The 15,094-nt window shown below is 38.5% G+C and overlaps 1 protein-coding gene across 2 annotated transcripts; it reads right to left on the bottom strand.

Annotated features, from left to right (window-relative positions):
- Window positions 1-275: 275 nt before the first annotated feature.
- LOC117661995 (uncharacterized) lies at window positions 276-14,869 on the bottom strand. 2 transcript variants are annotated; one of them, XM_034411262.3, is made up of 7 exons: window positions 14,736-14,869; window positions 12,727-12,807; window positions 11,122-11,175; window positions 8,778-8,846; window positions 6,817-6,873; window positions 3,457-3,625; window positions 276-613 (listed from the first exon to the last, which is right to left on the bottom strand). In XM_034411262.3, the coding sequence occupies exons 1-7, from the start codon at window positions 14,794-14,796 to the stop codon at window positions 385-387; spliced, it is 720 nt and encodes a 239-aa protein (XP_034267153.2). In that variant the 5' UTR covers window positions 14,797-14,869; the 3' UTR covers window positions 276-384. The 2 variants fall into 2 exon arrangements, with proteins under 2 accessions (XP_034267153.2, XP_034267154.2); XM_034411263.3 differs by lacking the exon at window positions 6,817-6,873.
- Window positions 14,870-15,094: the final 225 nt, after the last annotated feature.

Below are 15,094 nucleotides of genomic sequence, written 5' to 3'. Positions count from 1 at the left end.
TTCTCAATTTTCTTGTTGTCCACATTTCTTCATGTACAACATGAAGGATTCCATAAACAGAGATGCTTATGGAATGTATTTTCTCATTCCTCTCTGTTCCTTCTGTTCGCTCCAACTCTGCAAGGATTAAACAGTATAAAGTCCCAACTGCAATCAATTGTGATACCTAAACATAAGCCAGGGTAAGAACTTTTCACAGGGTTTAATATCGAAGCAAAAAGGATAGGAGGAGAAATAAATTTACACAAGAGAATAAGAGTCGTTTTGCTGAAATGGGCGATTATACAAACCAAACCATTTAAAGAGAGCTCCCTCCAGTTCATATAATACATCGTTTTTAAAGCAAGAAAAAAATGTAACAGAAAACACATAAGTGAAAGGAATTTATGCTGCTTGCTCTGGCCTGCTTCTGGGTGGCTGGATAGTTGGATGAGGAGTACCGGGTGCTAACTTAGGGCCCTGATCCAGCGCACGCTCTGATTCATCGGAATATGATGTTGCCTCATCCACAATATTCATTATAGATGAAAAGGAAACTGGATTTATATCTTCTTTTTGGAAATTTCTGGAAGGTACTGTGGAGGCCATTTGCTTTCGGCAGAAAAGCTTCATTCTAGGGATGAAAAGTGTCATAACACTGGAGTTTAGTACAATGTATAGATTTAAAACCTTTCCTATAGACTTGATGTGGCTTAGGATGGGGAAAAATTGCTTTTACTCATTAATCTGTTTTTTTTATTTCATTTATGGCCCTATTTGCCTTTGGACTTGTTTGGCACCAAGAGCCAATGTGCCACCATAAGAACTTAATCATCCTTCAGATTCCATAAGAGGTGATAGAATTTTTATTTTTATTTTTTAATATATAATTTTTATTAATATATTCTATACACTAATACACAAATAAAATATACAATCCTGCCACCATGGTATAATATGATTACATTGTCCATAAGTATAAAATCATTCCTTTATACATACATATTTGCCATCATATATATACATCATCATATGTCTATTCTATCCCACCTTTTCTGGACCCAATCGTACCATACTTTCCAACTGTTATAAAATTCTGAATCTTTTTTACCATTGATCAATCTAGTTAGTCTATCTGATTCCGCACACTCATTAATTTTATATATTATTTTCAAATCTATCGGTAAGTATTGATTTTTCCACTCCTGCGCATACGCTAATCTTGCTGCAGTGATAATGTGAATCAACAAGAACCATATATCTGACTTAACATTCAAAGGTTTTGCCCCCAATAGGAAAATCTCAGGTCTTAATTCCAAATTAATCTGTGTAATTTCCAAAATCCATTGCCGTATTTTTTTCCAATATTTAACCGCCTGCGGGCAGGTCCACCATTGGTGAAAATAGGTTCCATTGCTGTAACCACACTTCCAACAGCAGGCAGATGTCCCGGGAAACATTTTAGCTAATCTCGCCGGGGGTAGATGCCACCGGTAGATCATTTTATATATGTTTTCTTTATATGAGGAGGCCATGGTTAATTTCATATTTTTCAACCAAATCTGTTCCCATTGCTGGAAGTCAAGGGGATATCCAAAATTTCGCCCCCATGCTATCATACAATCCTTCACTACATCCTGTCCTATCTGCAGAGACAATAAATATGCATAACATTTAGATAATATCCCTTTCCCTCCTTCTAATAAGATCTTATCCAATTCTTGTCTTTTACTGTAGATTCCTTCACTATGTAAATCTTTTTTATACCTGGAGTACACTTGTGAATAAGACCACCAGTCTATCTTATATCCTTGAAGAGTTAATAATTCTCGTGACTTTGGATTACCCTGAACATCCAAGAAACCTTCATACGTCAAGGTTTTCTCCCCTTTATACAATGTCGGGTAAACCTGAGCTTCCTGCGCCGAAATCCAACATGGAACTTTTGTATATACTCTTCTTCTAACCTTTTCCCAAGTGTACCCAAGCGTCCTACGTAAATAGTGATCATCAAAGTGTCTAGGACGGCCGGATGCTCCCGGCCATAGAAAATAGTGCCAGCCATGTTGAAGACCAGCTCCCTCAAATGTCAAAAGTCGTCTCTTTTGTAGGACCATCCATTCTTTCACCCAAATCAAGTTCGCTGCTTGGTGATAGAGCTCCCAATTTGGGAGTCCAAATCCTCCTCTATTTTTGGGTTCTTGTAACATTTTAAGTCTAATCCGCGGCCTCTTTCCCTGCCAGATAAATTTAGATAGAATTTTTAGCAGCAATAAGTACAACCAAACATTTCCTATAATTTGTGATGAATCTCTCTCATTTCTTCGTAGGCATTCTGATCCCATTTCCCGTGGTGACCTGCTTGTATTCAGTAACATCTGTAAGATTTCTAGTACGAATTATTTGTTTCAGGTGCTGCTGCAACATTTTTAGTGGGTTAGACCTCTTGTCTCGGTGGCCTTTACAAAAGTCTGAATTTGCTATTCTGCATCCATTCAGTTGAGGAGGTTAGAAGTCATTGATTTAGCCATTTGCCCTTCAAGGACTGGTGGCTTGATGTTCTCCTGCATTTTTTATTTTATTATTTTATTTTATAGTGAAATACAAAAAAAGAAAAAGAAAAAAAGGACAGCACGAACTGAAAAAAAGAACTACAGAAGAAAAGTAAATAGGCTATGATCTATGTGACACAAAAAGAAAACTAACACAAAAGGAGACTAATTATCAAAAAATTAACAAAAAAGGGGAAAAGATATTTGTAATAACTGGAGTAATATAAATTGAATTCAATCCTTATGTTTATAGTTACAGTTTATGATTAAATCTAAGCATAAATCTAATCATATAGACACAAATTACTTCATCTTCCCATGTTTAGAGCACAGAGATCTTTCAAAAATAGGTAACGAACTCATGTTGGATCCATTCTTTAAGCTCAGGAGAGTTTCCTATTATAAAAAATAATTCTTTTTTCTAAATCCGGTGTTTTAGGAATGCATAGTTCAGCATCACATTAAAATCCTTAGCTACAATAATTATCCTAAAAATTGTATTAACATCAGTGGTGGGTTTCAAAATGTTTTACTACTGGTTCTGTGGGCATGACATGGCTTGATGGGTGTGGCTTGGTGGGCGTGGCAGGGAAAGGATACTGTAAAATCTCCATTCCCTCCCCACTCCAGGGGAAGGTTACTGCAAAATCCCCATTTCTTCCCAATCAGCTGGGACTTGGGAGGCAGAGAATAGATGTGGGTAGGACCAGTCAGAAGTGGTATTTACCAGTTCTCTGAAAATTTCTGCTACTGGCTCTCCAGAACTGGTCAGAACCTGCTGAAACCCACCTCTGATTAACATATGTAATAATTTGTAACCAAATCAGGCTATATCTAAATAAGATTTGATCATGCAAGAATCCTCACATTTCTTGCAATGGTTGGCCATGAGTACTTTCAACTGGTATTTTGATGAGAGACTTACCTGCCATTCCTGGAATGCAGCCATACGGTTACAATGCAGCACCCGGTTAGCATGAGCAAAAGCAGAAGATTCACAGTCGATATTATCAACAGAACTTTTTCCCGCTGTCTTTTGGGTTGGGATTCTTTGACTCCAAAATAGTTCCTAGCGTTTTGTGCCTTATCTGAAACTAAAGTGTGGAGGGGGGGGAAGGAGAGAAAATAGTTTTAAATCAAAGTTAAGTAGGGCCAATTGGAGTGTTTAGGACTTATTTCAGTAGAGCAAAGAAAAGGGAATTTTTTTTAACACTGCCCTCTGTTTCGATTACGGGTAGACAAGGCTTATTTGACTGCCTTCTTCAGTGACCATTCAAAGTTACAACAACGCAAAAAAAAAAAATACTTCACAGCCAATGCTCACATTTAAGACCATTGCAGCATCTCTTAGTCGTGTGATCACCATTACAGTCAAGTACACCTTGTTCCGTACCTCACCTGTTGTTATTCACTCCTTGCAGAAGGGGAGGGAAAAAAGCAGGTAAGGCACAGGGAAGATTGGCTACAGAAATCCCTTTTTTTATTATTCCCTCCCATCACAAGGAATGCAATGGTACTCTGTAATATCCACTCCAGTGGTGGGTTTCAAAAATTTTTTCTACTGGTTCTGTGGGTGTGGCTTGGTGGGTATGGCATGGCTTGCTGGGCGTGGCAGAGGAAGGATACTGTAAAATCTCCATTCCCTCCCCCCTCCAGGGGAAGGATATGCAAAATCCCCATTTCCTCCCGATCAGCTGGGACTCAGGAGGCAGAGAATAGATGGGGGCGGGGCCAGTCAGAGGTGGTATTTACCAGTTCTCTGAACTACCCAAAATTTCCGCTACTGGTTCTCCAGAACTGGTCAGAACTGCTGAAACCCACCTCTGATCCACTCCACTCTGCAGGGGTTGGGGATGGGATGAAGAAAAGAGCAAGTGTTTCTACAGGCAATCTCTCCTGTGCCTGATCTGCTCTTCTCCCCTGCCTTTCTCACAGAGCAGAGGGATTGAAGAGGGAGGGATTACAAGAAAGTAAGCAGGTACACAATGGGGAATGCGCCAGACTGTTTGCATAGTGTGCCTGTGATTGTCAGTGCCAGTGCATTCCCTTTGATGTATGCTCCCCATTGTGAGCCTGCTTAATCCCTTGTAATCCATTGCTCTCCAATAAATGTAAATACATTAATTCTATTTTTATTAATTATCCTGGCACTGGGATAAACATTCCAAAGAGCAGCAGGATGCAAACAGAAGCTGAAGGTGTAAAACTGATTAGTTTGGTCAATTTCAAGCCAGCTATCCCAGGGCCAATGGGCAGGGGAATGGGGAAAAGGAAAGCATAGTCCCAATCGTATGAGTTCTCACTTAGTGACCATTTCGCTTAGTTGCCAGTCTTATTTCTGGTTAAATGAGAACTACCTGTATCCATCTCTGTCTGATGTAGGAATAAATGCTAATAAATGCATTCTTTAGATAAACAATTCAGAAAAAAACCTGTATGGTAATATTAAGAATTAAATCTAGCATTGTTTGAATTCATTGTACATATAGTCACTTCCATAAGCAAAGGAATGAATTAATGGAAACTAGCAATTATATGTAATAAAGAGATATGGATATATAGATACAAATTTATAGAGATATAAATATAGATGGTGATAGATATATAGATGCAGATAATAGATAGATAGATAGATGGATAGATGGATGGATGGATGGATGGATGGATGGATGGATAGATAGATAGATAGATAGATAGATAGATAGATAGATAGATGAGATATAGATATAATAATTGTTGATATAGACAAAGAGATAGATATATTTGGCCTTATTCTATTTTCGACCTCTTAGGCTGTCTGGAGAAGGCTCTAAAACTTGGAAAAGTGGAAGGAAATAGCAGAAGAGAAAGGACAGCAGCAAGAGGGGGGATAAACTCAGTTATAGGAACAATTGAGCACTGAAAGAATTGAAAGACTGGGGTAGGAACAGAACATCCTGAAAGAAAAGAAAAAGAAGCATCTGCCATTTCAGTTTCCTGACAATTCTTTGCAATGGAATTGCAATAGAATGGCAGCTGCTTTTGAAGCTTTCTGCCCCATCATCATCTGGCGGATAGGAAGCTGAATGCCTCTCCTATCTCTTGCAAGGTTTTAGGAAGCCACGCCCTGCATGCAAAGGTTGCAGCTTCAGGAACAGTTTCCCAGAATCTTTCCTTTGCTTTAACCTCATCCCTCCCCCAGAAATCCACAGTTCTTCAATAAAGAGAAGAAAAAAAGTTAGGAGGGATGGACTTGTTGATATCCACCCACCCCGACAAAAAAATAGGTACAAAAATTAAATTTCCTCCCTTTGCTCTCCAGTCTCTATCTCTTTTAAAAATCTTAACTTGACTCCAGGCTGAAGAGTAGAGGAATGGAAGCAAGCAAAGTTAGCAAACAAATATTTTTGCGACTTTTTCCCTTGAACTTGAGGGAGGAAAAAAAAAAAATCTCCGAAAGTTTAGCTGACTCAAGACTCGGGCAATAAAATGGAGGATGCTGGGTCTTTGCAGGCTTTACTTCTCCTTCCGGCTGCCTATAGAGCCCAGCTAGGACTTAAAAGGCTAGCCCAGTGTTTCTCAACCTTGGCTGCTTTAAGAGGTGTGGACTTCAACTCCCAGAATTCCCCAGACAGCATATCTGGGCGCAGAATTCTGGGTGCCGAAGCCTACACCTCTTAAAGTGGCCAAAGTTGAGAAACACTGGCCTAGACTGTAGAGGAAGATGAATTCATCTCTTTGGAGATGAATTGTTTCAGCTGATGGGGCAGAATTAGGAAAGCCAGGCTCGCCTAACATTTTCCTTCCCCATTGTTTCTTGCTGGCTGTGTGACGATATGACATACAAGGCATACGGGGGGGGGGGGCGGCGCAGGGGAGCATGGAGAATTTTGGAGTGGGGAAAGTCTTGGGAGACCTTGAGGCAGGTGGGCTTGTGCCTGCATTAGGCCTTCCAGCATTTTCCCCACCTCTGAAGTCCATTTAATGACCCGTACATTCATTTAATAAATGCACTGGGGAGAACAGGGATGGCTGGTCATTACTTGAGGCAGTTCGTTTAATGTTGTCCTGACTTTCGATCCTAATGGGCAGGCTCCATTACAGTCCTAACTCAAGGATTACCTGTATTCATTTTCTAGCTTACCTAACTATTTGCTGCAAGAATTGGGAATTATTTGCAGCAATTCAGCTCAAGTTCTTTGAAAGCCGAAATATTTTACTTCCTTTATGATAGATGAGCATTAGAAACTATATAGCTGATATAGTAAACATTTTAAGTTTCAACACTGCTAAACTGTTTCCTTACATGGCACAGGCTGGAAAAACATATTGTGAGGAATATCCAGCTGATCATCATGTAATCCTGCAATGAATTTTAGAAGAAGGTGATTTAATAATAAAATAAAAACAATTTTTGCCAGCAGTTTTAATCTCTAATTAATCTTTTAAATAATTAAGTATGAAATCAAAAGTGATGTCCCTCTGACATTAGAGGTAATATTACTTAAGAACCATTCTCCATGAGCTAAGTGTATGAAATTTTTAAACTGTATTTCTTTATGTGTAGCAAGAAGATATCTAATTTACATCCTTTAGAATTTCACTAATTCTTCTGTACATAATTATTGATCCAGTGTTATTAAGGTTCCATGAGATATTAATTTAGTCTCTTGTCAAAAATTCTGGGATGTAAACCAAAAGCTGTACTTAAGGGAATGTTGGCAAAAAATTAACAGGTTACCAGGAGTATCTGGTAGCACCTTTTCTATCAAGTATTTCTTTTAAATAAAAATAATCTTTTGTAAATAGTAGCTGACTTCATCAGATGTCTGGAATGGTTAAACTGATACAGAATTTGAACTGGAGACAGAAGTGGATAGCGTGTATGTAGAAGATAGAATGGCTAGGTAGATGCAAGTAACATATGGGTTAGATTATGAGTATTAAGAATTACAATGTGTTTATTTTTGCTCTGTAGTAGAAATTAAACAGAGAAGAGTTGAAGCAGCAGAGCTAAAATATGACCTGTCAGGTCCACCATCTTTGGCTCAGTGCAGCGCTGGTGTCGTGCCATCAAAGGACTGGGGGGGGGAGTATGAGGGGGACACAAATGGGCAGCAATATATCTGTATACATTTTTGTATGGGAATTTGGGAGGGTGGGATGACATCTGAAGAAAATCAGATCACCGTGGGACCGGTTTGTGCCAAGCCGTCTTCAAGGCCATTTGCCCTGAGTATGGAAAGTTACCAGTCCAAACACCTCAGCGTTCCCAAAAATCCAGGCGACATTGCATTGGCTGGGGTCAGATTGGCCATGGGGGGAGGGATGGGACTGGAAGAAATAGTTTGGTCTTGCTGCATGGAAAATTCAGATTCTGCCTAACTTTGCTGCAACCAGCATCTCTTAGTGAAAGTACTTTTCACTTCAAACAAATGGAGTTGAGGGTTTTTCTTCCCTAAGGGATCAGATTGGGGCAGGTCTGACAGTCACCTCTATCAGTGACATCACTACCTTAGAAGGCTAGTGTGGACATTACTGAGTTGCATAGATCAATGGTCTACTTTGGAATCACTTTCCCCCTTTCCCTAATGGAACCATTGATTGCATTATTGTTTATATATTACACTACATAAGCCGCCTTTTCATATATTTCATACACAATGCAATATCTTTTTCTAGAGTTCTGGACATTAGAGACCTTTGGTAGCTGACCGAAAATGTCAAATTTATCTGGATTACACCATAAGTAAGCTTCTATAAAACATGCCTAGGTAATTAATTTATATTGAATGGAGTATGTACGTTGTTCTAGACTCAAATGCACAGTTCCTCTGATTGGTGCTATATTTAGGTATAGTATAGTTGGACAATGTAGAAGTTGAGAGCTATCCATTTTGCATCTGAGAAGTGGTTTCACCGGATGGAAGTGGAGGAACGTGTGTGATAGAATAGTATAGAATAACAAAGTTGGAAGGGATCTTGTAGGTCATCTAGTCCAACCTCCTGCTCAAGCAGGATTACAGATACTTAGCAGGGGTGGGTTCTACTTACCTTTACAACTGGTTCACAGCAGGGTTGCGCACACGTTTGCTTCGTGCACGCGCTCTTCTGCTTATGCACAGAAGCGTTTTGATGATGTCGGGGTCTGTGGGCGGGGCCTCCTGCCGATTTTACTACTGGTTCTATAGAACCGGTGTGAACCGGGGGCAACCCACCATTGATACTTAGCCTCATATTAATAACATCCTTTGAGCTGAACGATACCTTCCGCAGGGATATCCATGGGAGGCTCTTGTACATTTATGATGGGATAGTGAGGGCCAAATATTGGTTCTAAAAATTAAAACACAAAGAGACACTCAGAATAGTCTTCTAAATAAGAATCACACATATACCTTTCTCTAATTGCTGCTTCTAAAGGAAGGCTGGCACATGGCTTCATATCAATAATGACAAGCAGTAAAGGAAAATATTTGTAGCTCCGGGTTGAAATGAGGGGTCCTTGGTGTTCTCTGAACTTGGTCATTTTCTTGCAGATGTTTCATTACCCAAACAAAGTAACATCATCAGTGCAATGATGATGTAACCTATTTTGGGGGACAACACATCTGCAAGAAAACAACCAAGCTCAGAGAGCACCAAGGACCTCTTAATTGTGACGTTACAATTACATTTGTTTAAAGACCACATTTTGCAAACGCCTTAGAATGATGTACACCACCATAACAATTAAAACACAATAACTGTTTCAAAAAGAAAGCTCCTTCCTCTTTAATTCTTTAATAAGATAAAACTCTCGTGCAACAGAGACTTTCTGTTACCATAATATTGTAAGAAATTAAAGAGGAGCAGTCCAAGGGAGCAATGGTGGGTTTCTACTGATTCGCCCCAGTTCGGGCTAACCGGTAGCGGCGGTGGTGGGAGGCTCCGCCCACCCACCTGGAAGTCATCACGGATGGTCTGTGTATGTGCAGAAGGTTTTGCACATGTGCAGAAGCGCTGCACGCATTCCCATTTCCGAACCGGTAGCGAAGGTAAGTGGAACCCACTACTGCAAGGGAGGTTAAAAAAAAATCCATCCTTATTCACCCTGCCCAAGATTACAATGTTGATTTTTCAGATCTGGGAAATATATGAAATGCCCAAATGGTAGACATTTTAGCTTCATCCAATTTCTTTCATTTTAATTGTGTATTAAATTAAGCCAAATTTGGTTTTTAATCTCATCTATGGATCGGGCCCATTTAGTCTAACAGGTAAAACAAAACAAAAAAAACCCTATTCCAAAGAAACAATCTATTAGTGCCTTTTTTTTTAAAGAATTGGGAACAGTTTGGGAAGAAAGTTCACTGAGAATATAAGTTTTCATTTTTTAAAAAAGGGCATTTTTCATTTAAAAAAATTAGTGTAATGTTTAGCTTAACCTGTTGACTGCTTTTTCTTCTTTTTTCTTTTATACACGCATATGTAAAAGGGGAGGAGAATTTATTGCTTTTTCTTTCTTTTTTTCAGCACCCAGCCATGGTGGATCCTACATGTTAAATGTTAATTTTATTTCATCACTTTTTCCTCTTTATTATTAGTATTTATTATTAGTACATTATTTTTTCCCCCTTTTTGTTGTTCTTAGGGTTGAATGTATGCTTCTGTTTTATTTTGGGTTTTTTTTGTTTGTTTTTCTGTTTTGTATTCTCCTTTTTATGATAAAACAATAAATAATAATGAAGAGGAAAAAAGGCACTGGATTTTCAGAAACTACAACAATGAGAAACAAATATGAGCCTGAGTGGCGCAACAGGACTAATGCTACTTTTAAAGGTAGTATTTAGCTTCCAGCTGCCTACAATTACTACGAGTTCAATTCTCACCAGGCTCAAGGTTGACTCAGCCTTCCATCCTTTCTAAGGTAGGTAAAATGAGGACCCAGATTGTGGGGGCAATAAGCTGACTTTGTATAAATATACAAAAGTATGAAGGCTATTGCTTAACGCATTGTAAGCCGCCCTGAGTCTCCGGAGAAGGGCAGCATATAAATCAAATTTTTTAAAAAAATATGGAATAAGGCCAATCAACATTTCACTTCAGACACAGATGTTGGGTGTTGTCATAAGCAAGTGCACCCAGACCATTAAATTTGTATGTTATCCACTAAATGAAATTAAATACCACTATGAAAATAGTTTATTTAACTGTTTCTTGGATTTTTGTCCTCCCCCTGAAAAAAGCAAGGTGATGTTCCACATTTTAAAAACATATGTTTGATATTATAGGATCTTTTTAAAAAATGCTCTGCCCTAGAAATCATTTTTTAAAAACCCGAAGCTTCTTGTTCCAGTTCTCAAGAAATGCAGCTATTAATCTGGTTGAACTTTGGTGTCCATAATTTAAAATGCTGGCATTAAATGTTCTAATTTCTCTAGCTAATATCTGAAGGAATAGAAATTGCCAGAACTCTACATTTTAAAAAAGCAAAGTTCAGTGGATATCTTCAAATACCACAGAAATGGGAAACACCCATCTTGATGATAACATCTATAAACCATATTGGAAGGTGTACAATTCAGAAAGTGTTACCAGAAGATCAATTACTTCTCTGCATAAGTCTTACCATCTTCGGGTTCTGATATAATTTCTTTTTTGGTTGTGGTCTTGAGCTCTTCCACTGCAAGATAGCATCAGAGTGTTTATTAAAAACAACCTAAATGTATCTGTTGGACATATGAATTGAGCGGCCTAATCTTATAGCATTTAAAAAATACATTTTTACTGCTTTGAGGGTTAGGGTTAAGGCCAGAGCTAGGGTTAGGGTTCACATTTTCTTCTAAAAAAGGAAATATGTAGTCCACCTATTTTACAACTCTCTACATTTTATCTGTCTCTCTCTCTCTTTCTCAAGGTATTTATCAATCATCTGTTATCTATCTATCTATCTCCAGATATCTATATCTATCTATACAGTATCTCTTATCTCTCTATCTCTATCTACCTATCTACCTATCTACTTATCTGCCTATCTATGGATCATCAACAGTGATGGTGAACTTTTTTGGCACCAAGTCCCGAAAAGATCGCACGGAAACATCACATGCACGTGCGTGTGCTCATGAGGGCCGTGCTCCGGAAAAGCTGAACTTCCGGTTTCTAGCATTCATGCGTGCCCAACGATCAGCTGGCCGGCATGCATGGATAGGCCGGTTTTCGGCACTGCTGCGCACGCGGACAGCTGATCGTCGCAAGCATATGTGCGCCAGAAATCCAGAAGACAAAAAGGCAAGGCCGTGCATGCCAGATGACATGGCTTCGTGTGCCACTTTGAGCACACATGCCATAGGTTCACCATCACGGGTCATCTATTTGTCATCTCTCCCTCTCTCTCTCCCTCCCTCTCTTTCTCTCTCTCTCTCTCTCTTTCTAATATATATCATCTAATCATACTTAGAGACCACCCATCTCTATGCATTCAGCCTGGCTGAATGGCTTTTCATTTAGGGAAATCAATTTCAAACTGCATTATGGAGATCCTTGGATGCTGATCAGAGTCCTTGAAAGGATCCTAATTAATGGCAAATATAAGCTTCTCTAGAATACAGACTGTTCATGAAAACCAAATCTTTTGTTATAGTAAACATTTACAGGGGAATTTGGGATGTTCCTTCCATTTATGTGTTGTACTGCTGAGAGAGTTGGCCTACATAACCAAATCAGCTGAAGAGTGCCCCAGACCCTACATGATGCACAGGACCACACTTGGCAGATTTCCAGGAATTTTTCAGCATCTGAGTCAATATACAAAGGTTCAATTAAATGAGAAAAAACTGACCAAATTATAATACATGAAAAAGTTTTTTAAAAAAAGCCATCTTGGATTTTCAGATACCCTCAGCGTTAGGATTCAAATAATTTAACAACCAGTTCTCTGCCCTAATGATTTCTTTCAACAACCACTTTGCCAAACTGCTCAGAAAGTTAACAACCGGTTCTCCTGAAGTGGTGCGAACTGGCTGAATCCCACCACTGGATACCCTCTACCAACAGAAAGATTATGCAGGGGGGGAAAAAAACTTGCCTCCATTACTGTATTCTCCGAGAATGTAAAATAATCCTCATTAAATTGTTTGGGAAAATAACCATTCAATTACGACATGGCATAAAATCAATTTAAACTTAGTGTATGCATAACGTTTCACTGCTTCATTGCATATCTGCTGCTTACAATATTTCTGCAAGGTCTTTAAACTCTCCAGAAGCTTAATATTTATTCTTTCATCTTCTTTCAAATGCTGTTTTGGAATCTCTAAAAAAGAAAAAAAAATAACAATATTTATTTTTGTGCTCCTCAGTTTAGATCACAGGATTGAAAATAATTGAATATTTTTAAATAAATGCTTTTTAAAGTAAATTAAAAAGAGCCAGTTTGATGTAGTGGTTAAGGCCAAGAGTCAACACTGACTCAAAGATACACAGAGAGAGAGATTAAAAAAAATACCCCACTTTTATATCTTTGATGATAGATAGATAGATGATTGATAGATAAATAGATCTAGATAGATGATAGAGAGATAGAGAGATAGATAGATGATAGATAGATCTAGAGAGATGAGAGAGAAAGATGATAGATAGACATATATATATATATATATGTGTGTGTGTGTGTGTGTGTGTGTGTATAAATGATATATATATCTAGAGAGATGATAGATAGATAGATAGATAGATAGATAGATAGATAGATAGATAGATAGGTAGATAGATAGATAGATAGATAGATAGATAGATAGATAGATTAGGTAGATATAGATGATATAGATCGATCGATTGATCGATAGATAGATAGATGTATAGATATAGATATATCTATATTTAGGTATAGATATAGCAATAAATATGATAGATGATATATAAATAGATAAATAATAGGATAAATAGAGAGAGATGATAGATGATATAGAAATATAGAGACAGAGAGACAGAGAGAAGGGGGAGGGTGGCGGGGGAGAGAAAGAGAGAGAGAGAAAGCATTACCAACAGGTCTTTAGATTTATGGAATATACATTTTTCTTAAGTTTTCCTTTAGTGGCGATCTTCCATCATTATCAATTATTCCTAGCCAGGTTGGCTATGTCACAACTTCATGCCCTGTCTGACCTCTGGCTTTTCATGTTGGAAAGGTGCTGTCCAAGGTTGTTCCATTCCCACAGCCCACAAACTAACTGCTCATAGTTTCTTTAAAATTGTTATAGGCTGAAAAGTGAACCCCCATCTATCCCCACGTCACCACCAAAGAATTAATCTGCAAGAGAAGTATTTTCAGGTATTTCTGAGACTAAGAAGTTTATTATTTACAAATTGACTCAGAATTTTAAAAAAAGAACATTTTCTCATTATTACGTATATGAATATTGAGATCTGTCATTAAAGGGTTGGCAGTATCAATACTTAGAGTGTTACATGCTCAAACTTGCTCAATGTAACATATTCAAATACAGTAAAAAGAGAGGTTCAAATAAACTTGAGAATCCAAACCCAAATCCAAAAATTCAGCAATTCCTGCTTTTTGATATCCAAACGGCTTCCTTTTTCTGTCAACAAATTTGGGAGTTTGCAAGGATTTGAACCATAACCGAACACATTAATTAATTAATTAAACCACAAGCAAAATCATTTAATATACAGTTAACATATTTTTTGCTCCATGAGACGCTCCGGACCATAAGACGCACCTAGCTTTTGGGGAGGAAAGAAAACAAAAAAATCTGCCTCTGCCTTCCAGCCCCAGTATGTGGCTCGTCAGGGCTCCGCTCCATTGCGCCCACCACCAGTCAGCTGAGCGACAGCCTCCTGTTCACTGTGCGAATGGCGGTGGCGGCAAACATCGTCATCATCAACAGGCAGCGGCGATAGCCAGTGATCCCCGCCACTTGGAACAGCTGATCAGCAGTATTCCAGGAGGTCGATCCAACCGCCAATAGGCAGTGGCGGTGATAGGCGGCGGTGGCGACAGGCCATTCGCTGCTGCTGCCTGTTGCCACTGCAGCACCAATCCCCTCCCCCCCGTTGCCACGGCCCAGTCTGTGATGCAATATTCACTCAATAAGATCCACAGACATTTCCACCCATTTTTGGGGGACAAAAAAGTGTGTCTTATGGAGCAAAAAATATGGTATATAACAAAAGCAATCTGTGTTCCTAAAGGAAACAGAGAATTTTTCAAAGATATCATACCTTTACTTCTTCCTCCAGTACAGACAAGGAAAGGCAAAAATATCAAGAACAATAGATCCATATTGTTCACAATCTATGCATCCATATAACAAAATAATTGTGGACAAGTCTGTTTTTTTACCAGAATCCCTCCTGTCATTTTTTGTGGTTACTCATTATGACATCATCACATCTTCCTGACTCATAATGAACCAGTTGAATAAGTAAAGACACCTAATGCTATCAACACATTTTCTATTTGCTAAAATCATTTATGTTACACATAGCCATGCTTCCCAAAATTATTGATTAGAGTTAAGAGAATTGTGTAAATATTTGTCTAGATCCACTGTGCAAACAATAAAACCCAGCAGGTCCAT

Source organism: Pantherophis guttatus, chromosome 2 (assembly GCF_059756535.1).
Source record: "Pantherophis guttatus breed Tessera chromosome 2, ASM5975653v1, whole genome shotgun sequence".
Classification (NCBI taxonomy): Eukaryota; Metazoa; Chordata; class Lepidosauria; order Squamata; family Colubridae; genus Pantherophis; species Pantherophis guttatus.
The sequence above is the reverse complement of the archived record's forward strand: the minus strand, read 5'-3'. Positions and strand labels throughout refer to the sequence as shown.